General features: G+C 47.9%; 1 protein-coding gene across 1 annotated transcript in view; it reads right to left on the bottom strand.

The window, feature by feature from the left end:
* Positions 1-1,787: 1,787 nt before the first annotated feature.
* Positions 1,788-11,405, bottom strand: part of Cfap221 (cilia and flagella associated protein 221) — a 77,925-nt gene continuing 68,307 nt past the window's right edge. The window contains exons 22-24 of the mRNA XM_005348264.3: positions 9,941-10,033; positions 4,273-4,368; positions 1,788-2,134 (exon numbers count right to left, since the gene is read on the bottom strand). Coding sequence (XP_005348321.1) covers positions 2,026-2,134; positions 4,273-4,368; positions 9,941-10,033 — 298 coding nt within the window. The 3' untranslated portion in view covers positions 1,788-2,025. The remainder of the gene's footprint in view (positions 2,135-4,272; positions 4,369-9,940; positions 10,034-11,405) is intronic.

Genomic DNA, 11,405 nt, shown 5'->3' with positions numbered 1-11,405 from the left:
TCTCTCTGTCTCTCTCTGTCTCTCTCTCTCTCTGTCTCTCTCTCTGTCTCTCTCTCTCTCTCTCTCTCTCTCTCTGTGAAAGAGATTCAGGTTCTGACAATTTAAGATTATATACTGTTGATTGCTAATCTTGATCATTAATTTGGGATCTAGAATCACCTTGGAAATAAATCTCTGCGGTGTCTGTTATACCTGGTTCTTTATACAGGGATTATCTGGGTTAGGTGGAGTTGGAGAGACCCATCTTACATGTGGACATCACTGTCCATGGTCTGGGGTCCCAGACTGAGGAAAAAGGGGAAGTGAGCTGAGCACTTCCTGGCTGTGAATGCCATGTGACCAGCTGTCTCAAGCTCCTGCCATGGTGCCTTCCTCACCTGATGGTTTGACTTTCCTGCCATGATAGGCTTTATTCCTTGGAACCATGGGCCAGAATAAAACCTTTCCTTAAGTCACTTTTGTTGGATATTTTGTTGCATCGACAAGACAAGTAATTACATACATACATAGACACATACATATACACATATACATACATATACACACATGCATACATACATACACACGCATAATATACACACATACATACATACACAATACACACACATACATACACATATACATACATACAGGAACAGAGAAGGGAACATACTTCCAAACACACTTGGATAATTATGAGTGTGACGGAATCCAGACACCATCAACCTTCCTGGCCTGTGCCTGTGAACGGAGCCCTGTCGACAAGCACAATTAAAAGAACTGGTTACCAGAATTCCTGGCATTTTGCATTGACTTCCTGCCCCAGGTGCTTCTGGGAGTTCCCAGGGGGGTGCTGTCCAGTTCCCAAGTGAGTAAAAATTCTAGTTGTCTCACTATGTCCACCCCAGAGCCAGTCCTAGCCAAGCTCTGCCCCCAGCACAGCTACTCCAGGGGCCAGTGTTCCTGCCCTCACGACGTTCTTGGGAGTGGCCACTAAGGTCAAGGTCCTTGAGAGGTTCCCAGTAGAGGTGGGAAGTCAGATCCCTCCCAGGTCCACGAACTGCCACAAACAACTCCCAGAAACAGCTGTAGGAGTGCCTGGCTCTTAGTCTCTTGGCACGTGTGTGTGTGTGTGTGTGTGTGTGTGTGTGTGTGTGAGAGAGAGAGAGAGAGAGAGAGAGAGAGAGAGAGAGAGAGAGAGAGAAGTCTGGGTGCATGTGAATGTGTGTGTGCAGGCCAGAGGTCAACCCCAGACACAATTCCTAAGGATGTTTTCCACATTGATTTTTAAAGCAGGGTCTCTTTTGCAGGACTGTGGTGGTACACTCCTTTAATCCCAGCACAAGGTCAGCCTGGTATACAAAGGGAGTTCCAGGACAACCAGAGCTGTTACACAGAGAAACCCTGTCTTGAAAAAAACAAAACAACAACAACAACAACAACAACAACAAAAACCCCAAAAAATAAACAAAAAAGTCCAGGGTCTCTTACTAGCCCAGAATTCGCCAAGCAGGCTAGACAGGCTGGCCTTTGCGTCCCAGGGATCTTCTCCCATCCCCAACCTCTTGTTCACCATCATTGGGATGAGAAGCGTGTACCTTTGTACGCAGCATTTTACATGGGTTCTTGGGATAAAATTCAGGTCTTCATGCTTGAGACAAGCACTTTACTGAGTGACCCCTTTCCTGGCCCCTGGCCCTTAGTCCCTTGTCATGGTGACTCTCGCCTTTGTCCAGCTTAGTCTTGTACCAAGAGTCTCTCAGCGTTGCCATCATACCAATGACATATTTTTATTTCCAGCAAGAAAAAATATAGTTTAAAACCAAGGCATCCACATTTCAATTCCTGCCTCTAGAAACTTTAATTCTTTTTTTGGGGGGGGGTCCCCGTCGGGGAATCGAACCCCAGTCTCCCGCATGACAGGTGGGGATACTCACCACTGTACTATAGAAACTTTAATTCTAAAAATAGCTTGAATGTAAATGAACTCAGAGGATCTCAGTGGCTTTCGAGGGCAAAGAGGGGTAATAGACACAACGGTGATGCTTAGTCTAGAATCAAGTATGTGTTGAGAGCTTTGGTCCGGAGATTCTTCATTTCCTCCAGCACCTTCTCTCCCACCTTCTCTGGAGGCTGGGCTGAGTCTTTGGCATCCCTGAATATCGGAAACACAGCAAAGATACACTAAGCCACTTATTAAAACATGCAAGTCAAGCAGATCAGATGGCTCCTTAGTAAAGGCAACGGCCCCAAGGCTGATGACCTGAGATCCATCCTTGAGACCCACAGAGTAGAAGGAGAGAGACAAGTGTCCTCTGGCCTCCACTGTGTGCTGACCATGGCCCATACAGGCCCATACATATATTCATATATACATATATATTCACATGAGAACATACAAATTCAATCAATAAATGTTATTTAAAAGAATTTAGAAGTGGGGTAAAGGTACTTGCTGCCCTGCCTTGAGATATGAGTCTGATTCCCTGGACCCACATCATGGAAGGAGAGAACACACACACACAACATACATACACACACACACACCAAGTAAACAAACTTCAAAAAACCATGTGAATTATCCTGATGTCCCATGAAGATTGGAAGTTCTATTTTAATACAGAAAGAAGGTTTTGATTATATTTGGCAGTAATTTAGTAACCAGTGAGAACCTTCAGCCCCCAAGTGCCTCTAACTGGATTTGGGTCTCAGCTACATTGTTTCTTACGGTTTCCACCTCCCATTCTGCTCACCCCTGTCACTCTGACCACCATGAAGGTGAAATGAGAAACCAGTCATACAGATGCTACAGGATCTCAATGCTCAGATAGCAATAGCTGGGTTTGCATCCTTGGATATGTGAGTGCAGACGTGTGTGTATGTGTGTGTGTGTGTGTGTGTGTGTGTGTGTGTGTGTGTGTGTGTGTGTAGGCCAGACGTGTGTGTGTGTGTGTGTGTGTGTGTGTGTGTAGGCCAGAGGCTCACATTGGTGTTGTGGAAAATTATTTTAACTTTGTAAAGGTGTGTAACATTCTTTTTCTGCTGTTTTTGTTAATGATACAAAGGCGTGTTACATTTAATTGATTAAATAAAACTAACCTGGGTCAGGAGGCTGAGTCAGCAAGTCACTGACAGGAAGTGCTAGGGAAGAACTAAGTGTAGCTGGGGTTTTTATGTGGGGGCTGAGCAGAAGGACGCCCCCTTTTTGGGGAGACGCAAGCCAGGAGAGGTTAGCTGCTTGCTACTCAGCCTCTCTGAGTGAACAGGATTTCCTCTCAACCTTTGAATCCTGAGTTCTGTAGAAGGATAGAGATTTAGATAAAGTTTCCCTTAGCGGCAACTTTATAGGGCCGGCAGCAGAGCAACACTTCCCACCTGGCTGCAGCCTGTGCAGCTGTGGTAGCAGCAGGGTTGCAACTGCTGGTTGGGACAGCCGTTGCTTAGGCGCAGCCATTGCACTGAACGTAAAAGAACGCGTTGGGTATCTTCCTTGGGGTTCTTTGCTTTATTTTGAGACAGGGTCTCTCACTGAACTTGAAGCTCACTAAGCTGGCCAACCATCCCCAGCAATCTTTCTGTCTCTGTCTTCCCTGTGCTGAGATCACAGGCATACACTATCATATCTTTTCTTTTTTTTCTCGAGACAGGGTCTTTCTATGTAGCCCTGGCTGGTCTGATAGTCACTATGTAGATCAGGGTGGCCTTGAACTCACAGAGATCCTACCTCTCAAGTGCTGGGATTAAAGTCATGTTCCACCATGTCCAATTTGCCTCTTTAAAGAACAAACCAAACCACAGGTTTTAGGGGATCAAATTCAGGTTCTCACGCTTGCTGAGCACACACTTACAGACTGATCCCCCCATGTCTGGATTCAAGTTTTAACAACATTTTATTGTTATTTTAAATAATTATGTGTATATGTATGCGTGTGGGTTTGTGCACATGCATGCGGTGCCCAAAGGGCTGGAAGAGGGAACTGGCTCTCCAGAAGCTGGAGTTTCAGGCAGGTTTGAGCTGATGTGAGTGTTGGGGATTGAGCTCAGGTCCTCTGGGTGAGCAGTATGCATGCTTAATCACTTTATCATCTCTCCAGCCCTGTGGATTCAATTTTTAAAGGCTTCTTGCTAAAGCATTTGAAGGAGATGATAGTGTATAAATGCTGATACATTTAAATATTTGAAACATTGGAGATACGCCCCTTTCAAGGCTTGCGATACTGAGATTCAGACATTATGAACAGCTCTGGCCTTCACCTAGGATGAATCTTATTCCAGGTAAAGACACCCACTTACTTCTCCTTCTTGGCTTCCTTGTGGTTGAGCATGGGGAATTCCACTTGGATCATTTCTGGAGTCAGCATGATTTCTATGCTCTGCTCACAGATATCTCTGGAAAGGAATAAGACATTGAACAGTTCTTCCTTCTCAGCATAAACATAGGATGGAAGGCAGAGCATTTGGGAGCCTTGCTGTGCCGGCGCTTTCCAGTATTAGTTGCAGCTGCTTCTGCTGAGTTCACGTGCAGGGAAGCAGAGGACAGACAGACACACTGCCTCCGCCAGCCCACAGTGTTACAGAGAAGCAGAGGACAGATAGACACATTGCCTCTGCCAGCCCACAGTGTTACAGAGAAGCAGAGGACAGACAGACACACTGCCTCTGCCAGCCCACAGTGTTACAGAGAAGCAGAGGACAGATAGACACACTGCCTCCACCAGCCCACAGTGCTGCAGAGAAGCAGAGGGCAGACAGTCACACTGCCTCCGCCAGCCAACGGTGCTGGGGGAGATATTTATAACCAAGGAATAAAAAACTGTTTTTCAAAAGGGGGTCACAGATTTCAGGCCCCTTTCAAGTGCACCTGGAACATTTATCAGAGGGCCCATGTCACCACTGTAATGAAGCTCAAAGGATTTCAAAAGATTAGATCTATCCAATGATGTACTCAGGACACAATGGGATTAAAATAGAACCAAAGCCACGGATAACTAGGAAGTTCACAGCTGCTGTGAAATCAAACAGCAAATTTCTTTTGAAAATTTTATTTTTAAAAATCAACATATAATGCGTTAAGTTCAATTATGACATTTTAGAGCAAAGGGTGCTTTTGTGACTCTCTTTCCCTGTCTCCCCCACCTCCTGCCACCCCTGTCACCCTGATAGCCTCCCCACTCTTCCATGTCCCATGTGTCTCTCCACCTGTTCCCCTCCTTCCTCATCCCCTATTATCACCCTCTCCGTCCCCTCCCTAGATTCTCAGGCTTTGCCCACACTCACAGCAACTTACACGTACATATGTGTACCCTCTAGGTTAGGACCTGCCCACGACAGGAAACATTTTTATCTTTCTGAGTTTGGGTCACCTTGTGAACAGTCTATTTCTAAATAGCCTTTAGTGAAAGAAATTTGAAGGATCTATTTTATTTATTACTTAGTCTCTCTCTTCTGTGTGTGGGTGTCTGTGTATGCACACACGAGTGTGATTGTGTGTGTGTGTGTGTCATTGGATGCATGTGAAGGTCAGAATCTTGCCTTCTATGTTGTCTGAGGCAGGTCTCTTGCTGTTTTCTGCTGTGCACCCCAGGCTAGTTGGCCAATGAGAGTCCAGTGATTTTCCTGTCTCCACCCTGCACATTGGAGATAAGGGAGTTGATAATAGAGGCCAATGTCTGCAGAATCACCGGTGTAATAAATGCTCCCTCCCAACTACACGGGACTACAGCAGCTTTTTGCAGTTTTCAAGGGTATTTCGAGTGGGAGGGGTGGCATGTCACATGTCAGGGATGCTACAATTTCAGACATGTCCTCCTGCGCCCAGCGTCTGGGGGACCTGGACTCAGACCATCATGCTGTGCGGCAATCGCTTACCTATGGGGTTCTTGCCCCAGTCTGACCCAGATCATGGAAGAGGACTAGGTGAAAAGAAAGTATCTTTCAACTGCTTTTGTTATAGTTCGGGTTAATGCTCAGCTATGAAGTGTCTCCCCAAAGGGCTTGTGCTGAGGGTTTGGTTCCCGTGCAATGGAATCCAGAGGTGGGCTTTTTGAAGTGTTGCTTCATAAGGGGCTCTGACCTAATCAGTGGGTTAATCCCTTGATGATTCCTGTTTGGACAGTATTCACGGGTGGTGGGAGCTGGCTAGATGAAGCTGATCACAGGTGGCAGACCTATGAAGGATGTACAACCCCCCAGACACTTCCTGTTTCTCCTCTCTTAGCTTTCTGGCCTCTGAGCCTCAGGCTCCTGCCTCAATGAGGTTTCTGTCTTGTCTCAGGCACAGAGAAAGGAATCCAGCCAACCAACCATGGACCTCCGAAGCCGCGAGCTGAGCCAACCCGATGTCTTTGAAGGTGCTCTTGCTGGGTGTTTTGCTACAGCACGGGGAGACTGAGCACCGTGAGAGCGGCAGATGTTTTCACTGAGGGCTTTGCGGGTCTGGGGTCTCTACTCAGCGTTACCACGTGGCACGCAAGGACTTTACTAGGAACTAAAGCACCGCTACAGCAAAATACCTGACAAAAGCAACTACTGCAGGCAGGGTTTGTTTCGGCGCACAGTTCAAGGACACAGTCCTGGGCGGTGGTGTAGTGGCAGTGGGAGGAGCTTGAGGTGGTGGTCACATCCGGTCACGTGGCATCTGCACTCAGGATGAGGGGAGAAGTGAACTGGCATGCTTAACTTGCTCTTTCCTTTCATTCTGCCGGGGACTCCAGGCCATTGAAAGATGCCGTCCATAGTGAGGGTCCTACCTCAATCAACAGTCTGGAAAAATCCCAGACAGCTGTGCCCAGAGGTTTGGCTATTTTATAATTCCAGGTTCTCTAAGTTTAAAGCCAAGGCTAACCGTCTTAGGAAGCCTTGTGAAATGTGTGAATGAAGAGGTGTGGTTGGTTTCAGCAAAGCTTTATTTACACACAGGTGCAGGCCAGGTTTGTACATGGACTGTTGCTGGCTGACCTGTGACCTCTTGTTGGCTGGTTAAACCGGGCCACTGACTGCTTGTGTTTCAGCTGCACGAGTGGCCCACACATTACCTGCTGACATCCCATTTGCAAAGGCCTCGTCAAGTGCGGGACATGACTGCAAAGGAGGCTGGGAAATTTGCCTCTGGTTTCAAATACTCAGTGTTTGTAGGAGAAGAGGCAAATGACATGTTGGGAAACAGTCATTTCTACCACATCAAAGAGAAATGCCTCCAAGGGCAGTACAGGCAGCGACAGTGTCAAGCCTTGGACCTTCAATAGGAACAGCTTACCCAGCCACCACACATAAAGAGAGGCGCCTGGCAGAGGGAGTGGCTTTGAGGACTGGGGAGATGGTGGAGTTGAGAAAGTACTTTCTAGGAAAACATGGGGACCCGAGCTCCATCCTCTGCACCTGTGCTGGGGAGGCAGAGGCAGGAGGATCGCTGGACCTAGCTGGCCAGCTAGCCTAGTCTGCTTGGGAGTTCCAGTTTAAGTGAGAGACCCTGTCTAAAAAAACCAGGTAGATACAGATCCAGGAACCACACTTCAGGCTGACCTCTGGTCTCCACACATATACCTATGTACTCTTGTCTATTCCTGACATGTGGACATGCCACCCTTCCCCCACAAAATATCTTTGAAAACTGCAAAAATATTGCTGTAGTCCCATGTAGTTGGGAATAAGCATTTATTCAATGATTCTGCAAACACTGGCACTTTTACTATTATTATTATTGTTATCATCATCATCATCATCATCATCATCATCATCATCATCATCATCTTCCTCTTCACCAAGTGGCGCCTAACAATGAGACGTCAGTGTTGGCCATGTTTGATGCCTCTTGCCAAGCACTGCCTGGTGTGCATTTAACGCTCGGAAAACGTTATCTTCTGATTGCTGGCTTCCTCCCCAGCATCACATTGTCTCCTTTAGTTCCTCTACTCCCACAACGTGGGTACCAATGCAGAGACAAGGAAACTGCATCGCAGCAGTGCTGAGCAAAGGAGGGGGTGTTTCTGCTCCGGTTTGCCGCCTCCATGAGTGGGCGGGGCCTGAAGCAGATAGGGACCATCCCACCATGCCTGCAGCACTCTCAAGAGAGGGCTGGAGAGATGGCTCAGCAGGTAAAGGTGCATTTGATCCCTGGGACCCACGTGGTGGAAGCAGAGAACTGACTCCTGCAAGTTGTCCTCTGTCTGCCTCATGGCCACCTGGGGCAAGTGTGAGTACACACACACACACACACACACACACACACACACTCTTAAACAAACAAATACTATTTCAAAAAATTAAAAAGAAAGGGCCTTGCATGGTGCTCCGGGTAAATCTTTTAATCTTCCTTGCAGATCTTGCTTCCAAGCGTGCATGCCCAAGGACCTCAACTCTCAGAGCACGTGGGCAAGTGTCAGAGGAACTAGCCACCTGCCTCGGACATCTAGGATTTCACTAGTTGATTATTTTGCATGGAAGTGTACTGAAACTATCAATATCGTGTTGTTATAAGAGAAAGAAATCAGGTTTGTCACAAGTAGTTATTTCTGAGCGTGTACTGGGTATGAGATCCTGCTCCTGCAAGGACAAACCATTCCCTCTGCTCTGCACGCAGGCTGGCATGGGCCCTGGTCTATGGCGCTCATGGATGGTCATCAGTGCTGGGGTTATCAGGATTTCTTTGCTTCATCCTAGCTTATGGTATAAATCAGAACAGGAAAGTTTTAAGAATGAACATGGGGGCCGGGAAGATGACTCAGTTGATAAAGAGCTCACTGCATATGCAGGAGGACCTGAGTTTGATCCCCAGAAACCAGGGTGGAGTAGTGAACGATTATGATGCTGGCTCTGGGGAGGCAGAGTCAGGCAGGTGCTTGGGCTTGCTGGCCAGCCAGCCTGGCACAGTTGGTCAGCGCCAGGCCAGTGAGATATTCCGTTTCTCACACCAGCAAACATCAGAGGTTGACCTCTGGCCTCCACATACGTGTGCAGACACATGCACTCACGTAAGCACACACACACATGCACGCATGTGTATGTGAGAAAGTGATGACCACAGTGGAGAGGCATCCACAGAGTGGGCAGTGGCAGGTGGGACGGCTGAAGCACACATGCTCCAAGTATTTGGGCATCACAGAAGACGTTCCGGGCCCGAGCCTGGGCCCTGCCTCGCTCACATCTCCTCACATTTGCTGCTGGCTCTCTAGCTTGACTTAAGGATACTTGGTAGATGCCAATTAATAAAAGGAAATGCAAGTGCCTTGGTTATAGCTTATATTTCTTGTATGTATGTGAGTGTGTGAGTATGTGTGCATGTGATATATGTATCCACGTGTACATGTGTCCGTGTGTATGTATGGAGCCCAGAGGTCACTGTCTGAAGTTTTCCTCCATTGCTCTCTCTTTTGAGACAGGCTCCTTCACTGAACCTGGAGTGCCCTGATTCAGCTGACTGCCTGTCCTGTAAGCATCAAGGATATACCTCTCTCCTTGACCTCAGCCTCAGTCTGGGGTTGCAGGTGTGTGCTACCACAGTTGGCTTAATTTTTTTTTAAAGTTAACAGTATTTGCTTGTGTGTTGGAGGTGCACCGTGTGTGTGGTGCCCACAGAGGCCAGGGGAAGGTTGAGAGTTGCCATGCGGGTGCTGGGAATCAAACCTGCAAGAGCAACCAGTGCCCTTAACCTCCGAGTTACCACTCCAGCCCCACATCTGGCTTTGTGTGTGTGCTGAGGATCTGAAGTTGGTCTTCACGCGTGTGTGGCGAGTATGTGGCTAGCTAGCACCTTCCCCACTCCTCACATCTTTAGGCATTCAGAGTGGGCTCTTCTGCACTCTGAGCCAAGTGTCACGCTTCCCAGTGGCACAGTTGGGCACCAGCCTTACCTGATCCTTTAGGGGAGACCCTCAGGGCCATGTGTGCTCCCACAATCCCTCACGGCACCTCACATGGAACACAACACCTCACCCAAAGCCCCGAAGATAAAGCTGGAAGATACCTCTCCGTGGTTTCCAGTCTGTCTTCCTCTGGCAAGCCATCCAGTGGGGTAGGGACATTGATAGGCAACATTCCGGTTCCGTACCAGTCACTCCTGTGGGAGAGGACACAAACAGTGAGCACTACAGACGCATCAGCTCCCACGGGCCCTGTGTGACACAGGCTCTCAGACTTGCTACTTAGCTGAGGGCGACCTTGACCTGATGATTTTGTCTCTACCTCTCCAGTTCTGGGATTACAGCTGTGTGGCCTGGTTTATGCTGTGTTGGGGATGGAGGCCAGGGCTTCGTGTATGTTAGGCAAGCACTCGACCAACTGAGCCACATCCCCAGCCCCTAGAATTTATATATATTCATATTATGTGTGTTATATATCATGGTATGTGTGTGCAGTGTCTGCATATGTACATGCATGTTTGCATGCGTGGGTGTGGATCTGCATGCATGTGGAGCCCAGGGGTTGATTTCTGTGCCTTCTTTTACTACCCTCTGCCTTATAGACTCAGCCAGGATCTCACTGAGCCCAGAGCTCACTGAGCTGGCTAGCCTAGATAGCCAGTTTCCTCGGGGGAATCCCTGCCTCAGCCTCCCAAGTGTTGGGGTTACAGGCACACACTATCTTGCCGAGCATTTTCATGGGTGCTGGAGATCTGAACTCTTTGTCCTGATATTTGTAATGACAAACACTTTACCCTGTGAGCCATCTTCCCAGCCTCTAGAAAAATAACATTACTTTAAAAGCCTTGAATGTGGAGGATATTAAAATAGTTGTGAAAAGGAGAATTTAAAAAGGATTTGAGTTTGGAATACACACGGGTAATCTGCATATTGAAAATAACATTAAGTCAGTAAGAAAGGGAAATTATGAAACTGAGCGGAAACTGAAACAGTTAATTTCGTAATCACAGTAGAGGGGGAGGAAGGAAAAGAGGACTGCAGAGGGATTAGTGGTTAAGAGTCCTTCCAGAGGACCTGAGTTCAGTTCCCAGCACCCAAGTTGGGTGACTCACAACTGCCTGTAGCTCCAGCTCCAGGGGACCTGACGCCCTCTTCTGGATACTGTAAGCACATTCCCCACACAGACAAGCACATGTACATATAATCAAACAAATCTTTAAAAAAAGAAGTGGGGAGAAGGGGGAGAGAAAGACAATAAAACAGCCCAGTAAGGCATGTGGTGTGTGACGCTGCCCACCAGTAAGGCACGTGGCGTGTGACGCTGCCCACCAGTAAGGCACGTTGCGTGTGATGCTGCCCACCAGTAATGCATGTGGCATGTGACGCTGCCCACCAGTAAGGCATGTGGCGTGTGACGCTGCCCACCAGTAAGGCATGTGGCGTGTGACGCTGCCCAGCAGTAAAGCATGTGTCGTGTGACGCTGCCCACCAGTAATGCATGTGGTATGTGACACTGCCCACCAGTAATGCATGTGGTATGTGATGCTGCCCACCAGTAATGCATGTGGC

Source organism: Microtus ochrogaster, chromosome 6 (assembly GCF_000317375.1).
Source record: "Microtus ochrogaster isolate Prairie Vole_2 chromosome 6, MicOch1.0, whole genome shotgun sequence".
In the NCBI taxonomy this organism is placed as follows: Eukaryota; Metazoa; Chordata; class Mammalia; order Rodentia; family Cricetidae; genus Microtus; species Microtus ochrogaster.
This window is presented reverse-complemented; position numbering and strand designations above follow the sequence as displayed.